This window comes from Phocoena sinus, chromosome 9 (assembly GCF_008692025.1).
Source record: "Phocoena sinus isolate mPhoSin1 chromosome 9, mPhoSin1.pri, whole genome shotgun sequence".
Lineage (NCBI taxonomy): Eukaryota > Metazoa > Chordata > Mammalia > Artiodactyla > Phocoenidae > Phocoena > Phocoena sinus.
Genome location: NC_045771.1, coordinates 41,644,216 through 41,660,149, shown reverse-complemented (window position 1 = coordinate 41,660,149; position 15,934 = coordinate 41,644,216). Strand labels below are relative to the sequence as shown.

General features: G+C 34.3%; 1 protein-coding gene across 12 annotated transcripts in view; it reads left to right on the top strand.

The window, feature by feature from the left end:
• The window catches only part of ANLN (anillin actin binding protein), a 63,163-nt gene that overhangs the window by 33,106 nt on the left and 14,123 nt on the right, over positions 1-15,934 (top strand). For 2 of the 12 annotated variants that reach the window (XM_032642238.1, XM_032642245.1), the window contains exons 9-20: positions 323-433; positions 1,143-1,378; positions 2,081-2,226; positions 2,502-2,649; positions 3,026-3,161; positions 3,803-3,985; positions 4,955-5,081; positions 5,710-5,758; positions 5,851-5,907; positions 6,516-6,554; positions 6,790-6,811; positions 7,725-7,828. In XM_032642238.1, the coding sequence (XP_032498129.1) occupies positions 323-433; positions 1,143-1,378; positions 2,081-2,226; positions 2,502-2,649; positions 3,026-3,161; positions 3,803-3,985; positions 4,955-5,081; positions 5,710-5,758; positions 5,851-5,907; positions 6,516-6,554; positions 6,790-6,811; positions 7,725-7,828 (1,358 nt within the window). Of the gene's footprint in view, positions 1-322; positions 434-1,103; positions 1,379-2,080; positions 2,227-2,501; positions 2,650-3,025; positions 3,162-3,802; positions 3,986-4,954; positions 5,082-5,709; positions 5,759-5,850; positions 5,908-6,515; positions 6,559-6,789; positions 6,812-7,724; positions 7,829-8,582; positions 8,637-15,934 lie in introns of all 12 variants that reach the window. The other 10 variants (XM_032642235.1, XM_032642234.1, XM_032642237.1 and 7 more) reach the window with 10 other exon arrangements.

Sequence of the window (15,934 nt, the reverse complement as noted above, 5' to 3'; positions counted from 1 at the left end):
ATGTTTAAAAAATAAAATAAAATAAGATAAAATAATGGGAAAACTTTTAAAAAGGATATATACATATGTATACATAGAGGGAAAACTGGAAGAACAAACAATAACCTGGTAATATTAGTGTCCCCTTTCTCTTCTAGGGAAGAAGAGAGAGATGGGAAAGTTAAGAGAAGACAGGTGCTTTGGGGGATTCTCTACTTTATGCATTTCTGGATTTGAAATGCATAGCTTTATAATCAGAAAACAAGATATGTAAGATTCCTTAATTGAAAAACTCTAAGTTTTTATAGACATATTCATATGGTTTTTCCTAAAATTTTTTTAGGTTTTACTGAATGTGAAATGACGAAGTCTAGCCCTTTGAAAATAACATTGTTTTTAGAAGAGGAAAAGTCCTTAAAAGTAACATCAGACCCAAAGGTTGAACAGCTGACTGGTTGGTTTTCATTGTTTTCATTCCTTGTCTCTTATTAACTCTGGACACGCTGGGAGAATTAGTATTCTCATATTCAAATATGCAGTGTTCTATATTTCAAAATATGATTTTATAAAATTCTAGTATTTCCACTAGGAAATACTCTAGCTTTCACAAAGTATAGTACTGTTAACAGTTATCTTTAGGTCCCAGGCTCCTGTGAAAATCTGATTAAGGCTATCACTCACTTTCAAAGGGAAAGGAAATGTGCTGCCCTTCCACACTCTGCATGTATGGTTAGAGGAATCAGTGGCCCTTGAAGTTTATTTGTGACCCCTGCCCTAAGTGATGTTAATATTTTCCTATTATTGACTGCAATGTGAAAGGGCAGTTCCCAACAATAGAAAAAGAATTATTTGAAAAAATATTTTTTGTAAATCTGAAGCTTTTGGCTATTATCTTGCAGTCTGGGTTTTTAATATTCTTTCTTAAACCCAAAGAATTGAATCAGCTTTGGATCATTCCCACCTTTATTACTTAGAAAATGTTATTGGAACTTCATATTAGTAGTATTCTATTTCTTTTTGTTTTGTTTGTTTAGGAGGTACTTTTTCATAGGCCTTTTTCTTCCTGTTTATTGAGTAAGCATATGAATGTTAGGTCTTCTCTGTTATCCGTTTAATTCTTAAAGGTCTGAATCACAGTATTTACCTGTTGGAATGCTTTTCAGAGGTGGTACGTGAAATTGAGATGAGTGTGGATGATGATGATGATATCAACAGTTCAAAAGTAATTAATGACATCTTCAGTGATGTCCTAGAGGAAGGTGAACTAGATGTGGAAAAGAGCCAGGAGGAGACGGATAATGCCGATGCAGAAAGCAGCGAACAGGAAGATGCACTGAATATCTCCTCGATGTCTTTACTTGCTCCATTAGCACAGACAGTTGGTGTGGTAAGTCCAGAGGTAAGAAAGGACTAAATGTAAACAGGCCCAGCACATAAAGAAACTAAGTAGAATTGGGGTCCCTTTTTGTTTTAGTTGGTGCATGGGGATTTGGCACTCTGTAGCCAGGGGTATTTTGCAAACTTGATGTTAATTCTCTTAAAAAAGAGCTTAAAACTCTTCAGTGGTTTGTTTTTGGCCTTAGATGAAATCCAAACTGTAACATGGCTTAAAAGGCCAGACATTTGGGCTCAAATCCTGGCTCTGCCATTAAGCGATGTTTATGGGTCAGGTTATTTAACCTCTTTGCCACAGTTAAATGTTAAATTAGGTTAAAAATAGTACCTACATCATGGGGGTAAAGTGCATATTAGGTCATATTAGTATATTAGTATTTAGCACCAGATAGATAACTAACATTTATTGAGAGCTAACTCTACTGTTATAAGCTATCACCCTAAATTGAATAGCTGCACCTTTTTCTGGAGATTGATTCAATTAGAAATATTTTTTAAAAAGAGTTACAAGTGTAGGCTTCAGCTGTCTTTGAACTTTTATTCATATACATTTTAGGAACTTATTGAAGTTTGCCTTGTTTTTATGATGAATCGGTCAACTTATTGGATGTTTGTTTTCTAGTAATAAAGTCATTCAATTCCTCAGATTTCTCATTTAGAATCAATGTCATCCATAAAATCTAATATCTGATGTACCTTCCTGCAGAATTTAGTTTCTTCGCCTAGCTGGGAGTTGAAAGACACCAGCATAAGTGATGAAAGTCCAAAGCCAGGAAAATTCCAAAGAACCCGTGTCCCTCGAGCTGAGTCTGGTGATAGTATAGGTCATGAAGGTCATGATCTTCCTTACAGGTGAGAACATCTTAGAAGGCATTCACTCACTAAGGGTCATGGTTTAGATTGACCTAACAAGTTTTGTTATTTATAATTATAGTGTTATTAGTATTAATCTTTATAAAACTTTGAAATAGCTTTGGGAAGACTCTCTTTCACCCAATGGCATTTTCCATTCTAGTGAAGTGTTCTACTGATATGTTGCAATATCAGTATTCTGCTGATATGTTCAACAAAGGGTAGTGCTTAGTGTGTTGCTGGATTTCTGATAGAGTATAACTTATTTCCTGAAGCATTGATGCATACAGATCTCAAAGAGTCAAAGAAACAGACCGTCCTTCAATAAAGCAGGTGATTGTTCGGAAGGAAGATGTTACTTCAAAATTGAATGAAAAAAAGAATGGCTTTCCTTGTCAGGTTAACATCAAGCAGAAAATGCAGGTATGTACTGTGGAAAGGGGATTTGGAAGGTTGACAGCGCGAGATGGTGAGCTCCTTGAGGACAAGAGCCCAGCCTTATTCATCTCTGTATCCTGAGTGACTAGGACAGTGTGTGACATGTGGGAGCTCAGGAGCTTACTCCTGAATTCAGTTTGAGAAAAGTCCTCTCTTTTTGGTGCATAGTCTAGAAACTTGAACAATGAAACCGTAACCTTTGAATGAAAAGGAAACAATGGAAACGTAACCGAAACCGTAACCTCCCTCTCTGGAGATTTTGGAAATTACCCAATTGGATAAATTATAATTAAAGTTTAAATAAAGTGAAAATGGTGATTAAAAATGTGAGTTTTTTTCCTCCTTTCATTGGTTTCACTAGGAACTCAATAATGAAATAAATTTGCAGCAGACAGTGATCTATCAGGCTAGCCAGGCTCTTAACTGTTGTGTTGATGAAGACCATGGAAAAGGGTCACTGGAAGAAGCTGAAGCAGAAAGACTTCTTCTAATTGCAAGTATGTGTGATACACCTGAAACAATTCCAACACAATTTCAAACCAGGAAAAACTCATTTTGTCTAGTATACTCAGAAATTTCTAATTTTAGAGAAAGGGCTTTTTTGATAATCTGTTTCAGCTGATCTATTTTTTGTTTCTTACAAGGTTTGTGAAAAGACTACATGTAAAATAAGGTGTAGTTTGCATGAAAAGGTGAAAGAACCTGGAATGCATTTGAAGAAATGAAGTGTAAAGAGTATGCTAAGAATGAATACATGAACTCACACACATACATACTGTTTATGCACACACACATACATGCTCTGTCTCTGTACCTGTCTATATATGTATAGCTAAAAATAAGTGTGTGAATTTTGTTGTGTGGTGATGGATGACAGGGCATGTTAGGATGGAGAGATTAACCATGCAAGAAAACTGACCAAAAGTTGAAGTATTAAATTACAAGGATTTTGTGAACAGATTGAGCAATCAAGGTTTTACCTAACTACCTACCATCTATTTATATGAAGGAAGAGTTACTGATTTTGTCTTTGGTGTTGTATACAATTGCCACATGAGTGCATTTTCTTGAATTGGTTTAATTTAGAAACGATTGCAGTTTTAATATTTGAAATATTAACTTGCATATTTCTACATAGCTGAGAAGAGAGCACTTTTGATTGATGAGTTGAATAAGTTGAAGAATGAAGGGCCTCAGAGGAAGAATAAGGCTGGTCCCATATCCCAAAGTGAATTTGTCCCTTCCAAAGGATCAATTACTTTGTCAGAAATCCGCTTGCCTCTAAAAGCAGATTTTGTCTGCAGTACAGTTCAGAAACCAGGTATGGTAATTTTTATTTACTCACTTCTAGATCATATGTTAAATTATGAATTTCACCTAGATTGGAATTGTGCAAATGGGAACAAGTAGAGCATGCATGAAGACACAAGGCTTGTATCTCGGGCCTTTAGTTCCTTTTATGTAGATGTGTGTATAAAAATAACCAAGGAAAATTTCATATATGTTCTTACTGATCCATGCAATAACAGACATAGGTCTAACTGAAAGTAAGGCTTGTTAAACATAATATTGAACATAAAATAAATTACTAAGATGAGTTATTCTGATAAAACAGACCATTTGACTTGCATTAATTTTATTGTGGAAAGTATTGGGCATCTAAAAGAACTTATTTTACTTACTCTATTCTATTTAAAATTCACTCCGTCATGTAAATTTGTTCTTTGAATCCTGAATTACTGGTTGTGGGAGTGAAGAGCATCACAGTGTAGATACTTCTATTCAAATTTTATTCCCTTTATTCCTCTAGAATGAATAAATAAACTTTTCTAAGCTATGTATTCTACTTAAAATCATATTTAAACAAAGTGGGTAAAGGAGGTTATGGCACCAGTATCTGAAAAATAGGGCAGGATGGTAACTTTCACAGAAATATAGTATTTTAATCTCAGTCTTGAAATAACAAACCAGAATTTACCCTTTTGAGATGTATACTATTAGCTGAAGAATTTCGGGTCAACAGGTAAAATTTGAAGTCAGCAGAAACTGAGGAATGTGTAGCGAAGTTATTTCAATTCACTTAAAATGAAGAGACCTTGATGATGCTGTTCCAGGAACATGTCTGTCTGCTTACGTCTTTTTGTGTCTGAAAAGTTGACTTTAGAAAATTTAAAATGAATTTTATGTAAATCAGTTACAGTATTACTTTATTCATTTGGTCTTCCAGAATGCTGATTAGCTAAATCTGATTTTGCTTGTGCTTATTAGGTAATGTGATTATTTCTTACAGATGCAGCAAATTACTATTTCTTAATTATACTAAAAGCAGGAGCTGAAAATATGGTAGCCACACCATTAGCAAGTACCTCAAATTCTCTTAATGGCGATGCTCTAACATTCACTACTACATTTACTTTGTAAGTAAATTAGGCTTTTGATGGTTCAAACATACTTTTCTTTTTTAATAGAGTTAATACAGTCTAAGCATCCAGGTAGAATTTATAATCTTTGAAATGCAGTATGCTTATTGTTTTTATATGGACAAATAACTCATTTTTCAATTTGTTGGTTTAACTCTTTTATGCTTCCGATCTTTTCTTCCATTGAGTAGCATGTTTCTTCCATGTGACTGTAGGTATTTGAAGTGTTTTAACATATGTATTTACTACACACACACACACATGCAAAATCAGGACAACAATTTTTTAATATATACTTTAAATCTCTTAATGTACTTAACATTAAGTCTCAGTGAAAGACATTTATATGTAGTGTCAGAGATTTATTTTGAAACTAGAGTCAAAATCTAGTTTGGAAGAAAAACTACTTTTATTATTTAAGATCTTGAGTTGTAAAATGCTGAAGAAAATGTTTGACCTGTATTATAGGGAAAAATAGACTGTTCTTACCAGTTTTTATATTCTTTAATAGTTTGTAACTATTGTCTTTAGTTTTAAAACACAGTGAATTCCTTTACTCTCAGCATTGTAACAGTATTTGTGGCATAATTTTTAATGGCATAATTTGATATTTTTATTTTTTCAGGCGGGATGTGTCAAATGACTTTGAAATAAATATTGAAGTTTACAGCTTGGTAAGCAGTTAAAGCTTTCTAAAGTAACTAATAGTGTATTTTTCTTAAAGACATCAGATTTTAAGTTACTTATGCTTTGGATTTGTGTGTAGGTACAAACGAAAGATCCCTCAGGCCCTGATAAGAAGAAAAAAGCATACAAGTCAAAGGTGAGAATGAAAGAAACCCAGTAGAAATATAATCAGAAATAGGAGATATAATATCTGTTTAAAATTATGTATAATTTTTAATAATTATCAAGCTTTTGGGTCATTTTTATGCCTTAAATTTCTAGTTACTGCACATAATAGGTATAGGTATGAATACTGAGAGTAAACTTGCAGTGAGTGACCATGACCCTAAGTATAAGCTACCAATATTACTCAGGCTAGACAATTCTGTTTTCTCCATATCTGCTTGACAACTATTATTATCTCTTTAAACTTTTCTCAGGCCTTTCCTCTGAACTCTTGTCTTACTAGCTCCTCTGAACCAGGCTTAAGAATGATGCGGTCACTGTAGGCATGAGGAATAGAAACAGCTTTGTTTCTGTCCTTCCTAGCCTTTGCTCTTTTGTTCTTTGTCTAAATCATCATTTAAAAGAATTTTATTTAGCTTTAACAAAAAAGGAATAACAGTATGGGTAAAGCTGGAATAAAAGACTCAAGTATAATGTATTGATATTTAAGAGTTATTTTCTGTGTGGGAGAATCTCAAGTTTGGTTAGTTTTAATCATAATGTTTAATAGGAAATATACTAAGTTATCTTTTCTTCCAGGCTATTACTCCTAAGCGACTTCTCACATCTGTAACCACAGTAAGTAGACTTTTTTGAAAGTTGAAGTTCCTTGAGAAATCTTCATCTTACACATATGATTGGAAATTGGTTAACCATTTCTAAACCCTAAGTGCTTTGGGAATCTTTAAAATATCCTAAAAGGAAAAAATAACGTTTTCTGAAATATAGTCCTTGTGGTGTTTGTACTTAATATTTAAATCTTTGTATCAAATAAAGAAAATAACTTATGTCCTTCTTCACACCTTTTTTTTAGAAAAGCACCCTTCATTCTTCAGGTGAGTGAATCTTGAACTATTTGAAACGTTAGGATATAAGCAATTGCATACTTATACATATAGCCGTCTTGATTTATGAGTGTTTACCTTACTCTCCTTTGAATATTTTCTGTATGGTAGTAACATATAAGATTACTGGCGAGAATAACCTGCTGTCTGAAACCACCACGGGCCACCAAACAGCACATTGCTCAGGCTCTAGCAGGCAGTACACATAGGATACCTATTCACTTGACAACTGCAGCAGGTAGCATTACTCTTCACCCTATCTTCTCTTGGTCTGTAGATTTGTTTTGTGCTATCCACACTGAGGAGCTCCCCTGTTTTAACTTTACTGATCATGACTGGCATCGCATCATGTCAGAAAAGTATCTTTCTAGTTCACTGGAAACTGGAGTGCCAGTAGGCCAGAGAAGACTTTTCCAGAGTGACGTTAGGCCTAAATTTTCCAAAGGGGATTAGGACTGAGCTGGTTTCACTCACCTTTGGACTTTTGGTCTCTGTTTCTTGGCACAAGAGAATAACTAAGAAGAACCGTGCTGATAAAGTCCTGCTGCTCATTATGTCATCTTAGACTACAGCAGTGAAGGTTTTCATATCTCTGATAGGAAAATTGCTTTTTACGCACACATTTTTAGGTTCTCTATCTTTAAAAACACATCTGTCGCAAACGTTAAGATGCGCCTGTACCTCACTTACATTAAATATAAATACTTAACAGTTTTCTTTCATTAGGAAATGTGTTGATGTTTTATTCCCCCCACCCTGCCCCACCTCCATATTTAGAGATAGAGGAAAATGAAGCATTTTCTTCTGTGGCAGGTTAATTTCATTCTGTTAGAGTGGGGTGAGGAATTGTTATTTATACTTACCAAAGTCACTCTGAACTAAACTTCATTTCCTTTTTCTTTAGTTATGGCCAGTCTTAATGCTGTGCGTACCAGCAACTTTGCCCTTGTTGGATCTTACATGCTGTCATTATCTTCAGTAGGAAACACAAAATTTGCTCTGGACAAGGTAATCCAAATTTATTTATTTATTTATAGAAAAATTAGGTCCATGAAAATGTCCCATTACTTTCAAGTATTTGAAATCTTTGGCTGAATATGTATGTTCTTAGAATTGTACATTTTAATTAGACATGGGTTTAGCTGCATGATATGTTTTTTGATGTTGGAAGTATTTCTCCCCTGTATCTTAATAGTTAAGTCTTCAAAGCAGCATATACTGGTTTATTCTAAATGTCAATTCTGACTAAGAAAGTATTGCTTCTTGCATATAGATGTTAAGCTTACAGTTTTAAACATAGTTTCTTGCCCATTTGAAACCAATATTTTGAAATGACTAACATTTTTTGGATTTAGTTTTGACAAGATAGGGAAAGATAGATTAATTTCTTGGAAAAGTATTCATGAATCTAAGGGATTTCCTTCCCGTACTTTCCTCTCCAAGTTTAAGACTTCATAGTTCAGATCTGTGTAGTGTCACTACCATATTGAGTGCTTTTTCACCACACTGTAAAGACTAAATATTTAATAGCTAACGAGACCATTTTAAGTAGTAAGAGAAGTAGAGGCAAACTTTAGTCCTAGTGTTGGCTTCTGCTGTATAATACAGACTATTTAAAAATATTATAAGAGATTTCTGTAGTTAGAATATAACGATGTTTAAAAAAATTCATGTAACTTTTAATTTAGTAATTCAGCTAGTTTAACAAATTGAGTGATTCTGGGTCTTTTTTTCTCTTTGTCTTTTATTCTGTTTGTTTTAGATAAATTATGATGTTAAAGAGCGAGAGCTACTGGGCTATATGTTCCAGGAAAAGGTTGCCATATTTTCTTTGCTTGAAACTAATGAGCTTAAAAATTAGTCCTTAATTTTTGGCCCTTATGTATTTGTTTTACTAACCACTCTCATGTCTTCTTGGTTATTTTGAATAATTAAGGACATTATGTAAATTATTCTTTCTTTAGATCCTTGTAGATGGGCATCTTTTTCTTTATCTCATAATTCTTTAAAGCTTTCTTTAAAAGTTCTCTAGTTTTTTTCATGCCTGTTTGGTATTTGGGCTTTTATATTCTTTTTTCATGTTATAATTCTTTAAGATTCTATAGTCACTTCAGCATTGATTTTTCCGGGTACCAAATGCCAAATTAATAACTATGTCTAAACTAAAATTTATTCAGTATTGTTGACCTCCTCTTTATTGAAAGAACTATTGGTAATGTTTTAAGTAAAAGTAGAAAACTTCTGTGGTCTTAATTGGCTAATAGATATGTTGCTATGTAGTTGATGCTCTGTTTATTAATTTTAAAATTAATTTAATGCTAAAATTATACTAAATATATGCATATATTTTAGAAATTTTTTTTAGGATTTTTAATATCTTTGTGAAGATCAATCACAAGCATCTTGTGGGTATATAGATATGCTAATTTGCAAAATGCTGGTAGTACTTTTTGTTTCATTTTAGATTCTTTTTTTTCTTTTTAATTTTTCTTTTTGGCTGCATTGTGTCTTCGTTGCTGCATGCAGGCTTTACCTAGTTGCAGCAAGTGGTGGCTACTCTTCATTGCGGTACATGGGCTTCTCGTGGTGGCTTCTCTTGTTGCGGAGCATGGGCTCCAGGCACGCAGGATTCAGTAGTTGCAGGGTGTGGGCTCAGTAGTTGTGGCTCGCGGGCTCTAGAGCGCAGGCTCAGTAGTTGTGGCGCGTGGGCTTAGTTGCTCCGCAGCATGTGGGATCTTCCCAGATCAGGGATCGAACCCGTGTCCCCTGCATGGAGAGGTGGATTCTTAACCACTGCACCACCAGAGAGGTCGTATTTTAAATTCTTAAAACAACATTTGCAAATTAGGTAAACATAAGGACTGGGGTTCTGTGAACTGTATTCCTTACTCGGTGTTGTCCCATAGCCAATTTCTATATATGTAAGAGATTTCATGAATCTGTAAAATGAAAGAGATTTCAATGACATATGTTAAATATAGACTGATTGCTCTTTAAAAATTTTTTTCACTGCCATTTTAATTTAAAATGTCACACAAATTAAAAATAAATTACATGTCCATTCTCTTAAAAATTTTTTTGAAATTATAACTTAAATATCCAGCCACCTGATCTGAGTGTAAAATCAAATCAGTTTACTGGTTGTGTCCAATACTGTAAAGTCTCTTCCTGAGTCAAATACAATATAATTTAGATGAAAAATTTGTCATAGATGTGCTTTTTTGAGTGGCAGGGGGGAGCAAGTATTTGTTCTAATACCTTGTGGTTATGTAGGAGAATATTTAAGATAGTTAAGTTTAGATGTTCTTTAAATTGGTGGGAAAAATGGAAGACCTTGTATATTCACATAATAATCCCATTTGATTAAATTTGAGAGAGTAAACAAGTCTCCCATATCCTACCAGAGACCATCAGTGCAAGGGAACGTTTGCTTATTTTACTGGTGTCTTGACCAATAAAAAGATAAGTCACGGGGTTATCTCTGAGACCCCTTCAGAATGAGATTTCTGTTGAGGTTAACCCAGTGTTTGCTCTATAAATTTAGGATACCACTAATAACGGATTGCTTTCTTATTTGAGCTTAGAGATATCGGATGTAAAGTCTGACGTCCTGGAATTAAATTATTATGAATTTCAATGAGTCACACTCTCAAATCCTTTCTTTGAATAGAGAATCTAAAATAATCATAGGTTTTACTATACTTTTATGGATAAAGGGAGAAGCATATCCCCCAACTCATCTTCTGACTTAAAGAAATGTCATAGATATTTATACCTTCCAGGAAATGGAGATGTCAATTTAAATAGTATTAGGGCAAACACCTGTGAGGTAAAACAAATGATTAGCACTGTAGAATTTTGAGGTTGTAGGAAGAGTGGTTAGGTGTTTTGGTGTGTCCAAAGCTATCCTGGTTTATGCCTGTTGGTCTGGTTTAATTATTAACAGGTATAATTATTCTTGCTCAGAAATATCCTGACGTATAAAAAATTATACAGTCACCCTGATTATAGGGTACATTTTACACCTCTTAACAATAATCTTTGAGGTGCTGATAATCTTAAAAGACCATTTTGTTAAACAGAAAACAGAATAGGATCATACATTTTCGCACGTCTCCGCACTTGACAGGGTGTAGTAACATTGACTCTTCTGTGAATATTCTCAGTTCACTTCAGGACAAGCTTCTAACCAAGAATATTGTCTACTTTTCACAGCTGTAGAGTAAGAGGGAAATTTTCTTCTCATCTTTCTGAGATTCTTCTTACCAGGAGCGTTCGCTAGGCTAAATAGTAGAATTCTATTAATTAGCATTGAGAGGCTAAGGAACTTAACATTGACAATATAGAAAAGAAAACGGCAAGGGAATTTATAACAAATATAATAATGAGGCGTATGATGTTTTGACTCTACATTATAGATGCCTTTGAAATTCAGAAAGTTGAAGGTTTATTTTATGGAGTTAGTCTCTTGAAATCCATACTTTTTGGCCAAGAATCCCCCGTTTAACTTATCTTTATTAGGTTGGAGGACTAAATTTTTGGAAACTAATCTTACAGTAAAAATTTTCTAATTTAGACTGAACTAAGATTATTCCAACAGGTTGTCATTCTTCTTCACTGGGCAGCAGGAATGACAGACTAAAGCATCCCCCTTTCTATCTTGACCCAGAAGTCAACATGACTTTAAGTATTTGGATGTTACCATTTTACTCTAATGATACAACTTCTCCAATTGAATTTTTCTTATATTTGTAATCTTTAATTCACATTCAGGATCATTTTAAATTATCACATGTACTTAAGCAGCTTTTATAATTTAAAAGATACTTTTGACATGCGGTCTCTGCATTATTAATAGACTGATAAGAATGATTTGTTTAAAAATATTTCTTATGTGAATATTTTCATGCTAGACAGAAAGCATGATTTTATTGGGAAGAAAATATCAGTCCCTCAAACTTCCAACTAGTAAGAGCAACATAGTCTCAATTTTAGGCACTTAGTTTTTGTTCTGTCAACTTATGCTTCATGTATTTTAAAGCTATGCTATTAGGTGCATAAATATTTAAGATTATTATATCTTCTTGATGAATTGTTAACACTTTCTCTCTGGTAGTCATCTTTATCTTAAGGTCTACTTTGTCTGTTATTAATAGAGTCACATCAGCTTTCTTATGATTAATGTTGGTATGGTATATCTTTTTCCATTCTTTTTTTTCCCCCCTGGCCGTGCCACGTAGCATGCGGGCTCTTAGTTCCCCGACCAGGGAACCCATGCCCCCTGCAGTGGAAGCGCACAGCCCTAACCACTGGACTGCCAGGGAATTTTCTCTTTTTCCATTCTTTATTCTCAACCTGTCCATATATGTCAAATTAGTGTATCAGAAGCATATTTTATGGTCATATTTTGTTAGTCAGTTTAACAATTTTTTATCTTTTCATTAGAGTGTTTAGTACATTTATATTTAATGCAATACTAATATGGTTGGGTTTAGTCTACCACAAAGCAAGCATACTTATAGCCTACAGGCAAATCTGGCTCTTGGCCTGTTTGTTTTTTTTTTTAAGTTACTTTTGTCACAATTAATGAACTGATATTGATATAATAGTAACAAAAGTTCAGCAGCCTGTTTTTGTAACTAAAGTTTTTGACACAATCATGACCATTTATATATTGTCTATGGCTGCTTTCATGCTACAATGGCAGATTGAATAGTTGTGACAGAGACTGTATGGTCTGCAAGGTCTAAAATATTAATTGTCTGGGCCATTACACGAAAAGTTAACAGACCCTGGTCCTACTATTTTGTTCTTTATTTTTTATTTGTCTCATCTGTTCTTTGTCATTTATTTTTCCTTTCTTGACTACTTCTAATTGAGTATTTTGGTAATCATTTTTATCTTTTCTGTTGGCTTTTTAGCTATACCTCCCTGTATTCTTTTTCAGTTATTGCTAAGGATTACAATATGCATCCTTAGCCTATTACTATTACTACAGTCTATATTGAAACACAATTATTCCTCTTCATGTACCTTACAACAGTTAGAACCTTGCAACAGTATAATTCTATTTGCCCACCCCATTATGTTTTAATTCTACCTTTATTATAAACCCCAATGTGCACTGTTATTTTTTAATCAATTTTAAAAGAAATTTAAAAAATATATTTTAAAGAATTATCATTTATATTTATTGGTTCTTATGTTCTTCATTCCATCTTGTAGAGCCAGGCTTCCATCTAGGATTATTGCCTTCTCAGGAAGAAGTGTTTTTTTTGTTTTTTAATTTTTTGTAATATACTTCTGCTGGAAATGAATTCTCTAACTTTTGTTTATCCAAAGATGTCTCTCTTTACATTGTCTTAATTTCTGAAGGATATTCTTCTTGGATATAGATTGCTAGGTTGGCAGGTTTTTTCTTTCAGCCACCCCTTTAAAGATGACATTTTATTGTTTTCTGGCTTTGATTGTTTCTGATAAGAAGTCAGCCATCATTCTTATCTTTTCTGCTTTTATTTTTATTTTTTTATATTGTTGCCCTCGCTGCTCGGCTTGCAGGATCTTAGTTTCCTGTTCAGGGATCAAACCCGGGCCCCCGGCAGTGAAAGTGCCGAGTCCTAACCACTGGACTGCTGGGGAATTCCCCTTTTCTGCTGTTAATATTTTTAAGTATTTTGATTTGTGACAGTTTGACCCTAATCTGCCTAGGTGTGGTTTTCTCTGTCATACTGGGTTATTTCTTTATCATACTAAGTTTCGATGACCTTTACGGAGCTGTAGTTCATGTGTTTCATATGTTTTGGCAAATTCTCAGCCATTATCTTGTCAAGTATTTCTTCTGCACTGTTTTCTTTTCTTTCTAGGACTCCAGTTAAATGTATGTTGGACTCTTGACTATGTTCCTACAGGTCTATGGCACTCTTTCTGTTTTTAATTTTCCTTTGTGTTTCATTTTGGATCATTTCTATTTACCAGTCTTTGAGTTCATCTATCTTTTTTTCTAATGTACCCCAGTTTCCTGTAAAGACCATCCAATGAATCAATTTCAACTTTTTTTTTATTGTAAAATTTCTATTTGGATCTTTTTTAGAGCTTCTATTTCTCTGTCGAAATTCTCCCTCTTCTCACCCATTTTTGTCCATGTTTTCCTCTAAATTCTTTAACAAATTATAAATGTCTCTGTCTTGTAATTCTAACATCTAGATCATCTGTGGATCTGCTATTGACAGGGTTTGTTTTGTTTTCGTTTGATTAAAGGCCACCTTTTCCTGCTTTTTCATGTCTTGTAAAACTTTGAAACTGTAGGCTAGATGTGATGTGATGTGATGTTGTTATGTTATGTTATAAAAGAACAGTAGAGACTGAAGTAGGTGGTAATAACACCCTCTTGTCTCTCAGTATAATCAGAAGTTGAGCTGAGATAGTGCTTTAGTTAGTTGGGTTCAACTCTTGTTTCAAATGCCTTGAGAGTGAAGTTAGGCGCCTCCTTTCAGTAGAACTTTGAGATCTAAATTCTGAAAGTCTACAAGATTTCTTTTTGGTTTCCAGATCTGCCTCTGGCTTGTGGCATTAGCATTTACTCAGCAAAATTCTGGGGAGTGGGGGAGATTGGCAGGTAGGGTGGGCTAGCTCTGACCCTTGGCTCTTTTGAGATGCTCATCTAGGTAGACAGCCTTCATTTAGCTGTTAAAGACTTCACTGGTTTTTTCTTTTCCCTGCAGAATTCATTGCCAGCATGCTTCTCTGTCAGTTCTTGCTCCCAGGGAATAAAGTGGTCACCGCTGATTTGGCTCACCCAGGAAGAGTACATTCCTTACTGGAATTTGGTCCATTAAATTTTTTTTGCTTGCACAACTCTTAGATAGCTTTAAGGAAAATAAGATATTCTTAGCTTATACATTGTTTTCTTGCTGTTGCAGTAGAAATGGTGGTCTTTTGTGACCTTTCACATCCTAAGTGGAAGTGGAGCTCTGAGCATGTAATGAAAGTCAAACTCCTTTCTGTGTATCGCCCTGACCAAGCACACTGTAGTAATTTAATGGGCAGAATTTAGATATACTTTTGTGTGTGTCTCTGTAGCTAGCAAATCAGCCATGGTTGGGAGTGAAGAGTCATTACATCATGACAGTAATTGCATCTGGTGTGGATTTAGGGCATTCCAGACCATCTCCATATTGAACTTAAATGTCTTTGTCAGATAGATTTCAACATAGGCTTTCACTACTAGGTCTATGTTAGTGGCTTTCTACCCTCTCTGTAATGCAGACTTGTGTTTGATATGGGGTCCTTAGTTTTAGAAATCTGCCTGGAAGTAAAATGATACAAACATTTGATGAAAATTATTGTTGATTGGCTCTATATTATATACATTATAGAGCAACTTTATTTTTCTCTATGTATAACCTACTAGGTAATTATTGCTTAGATAACTTTTGTTCTTTGGCGGTAAATTTATATGTGTGTATATGTATGTGTGGATGTATATGTAGATGATATGGCATGTATCAGTACTTCATTATTTTCTATGGCTGAGTACTATTGCATTATGTTATACACTACACTTTGTCCACTCATCTGTTGATGGACATTTGGTCTGTTTCTTTTTTGGCTATTGTGAATAACGCTGCTATAAACTTGGGCGTACATATACCTGTTTGAATACCTGTTTTCAGTCTTTGGGGGTATATATCTAGGAGAGGAATTGTGTGGTTATATGTTAATTCTGTTTAACTTTTTGAGGAGCCACCAAACTGTTTCTCATAGTTCCTGAACCGTTTGACATTCCTATCAGTAATGTCGGTTCCAGTGTCCCCACTCCTTGCTAAAGCTTGTTATTTTCCGTATTTTTGATTGTAGCCATCATAATGGGTATGAAGTGGCACCTCACTGTGGTTTTGATTTGCATTTCCCTAATGACTAATTTTTGGGTTTGGAGGGTTTTTTTTTTTTTGGCTTATACAACAGAAGTTTATTTTTTCACAGTTCTGGAGGCTAGAAGTCTAAGATCAGGGCACTGGGAGGGTTGATTTTTTTCTAAACCCTCTCTCTTTAGATTGTAGATAGCTGTATTATGTGTCTTCACATGGTCTTTCTCTGTATGTGTGTCCAAATCTT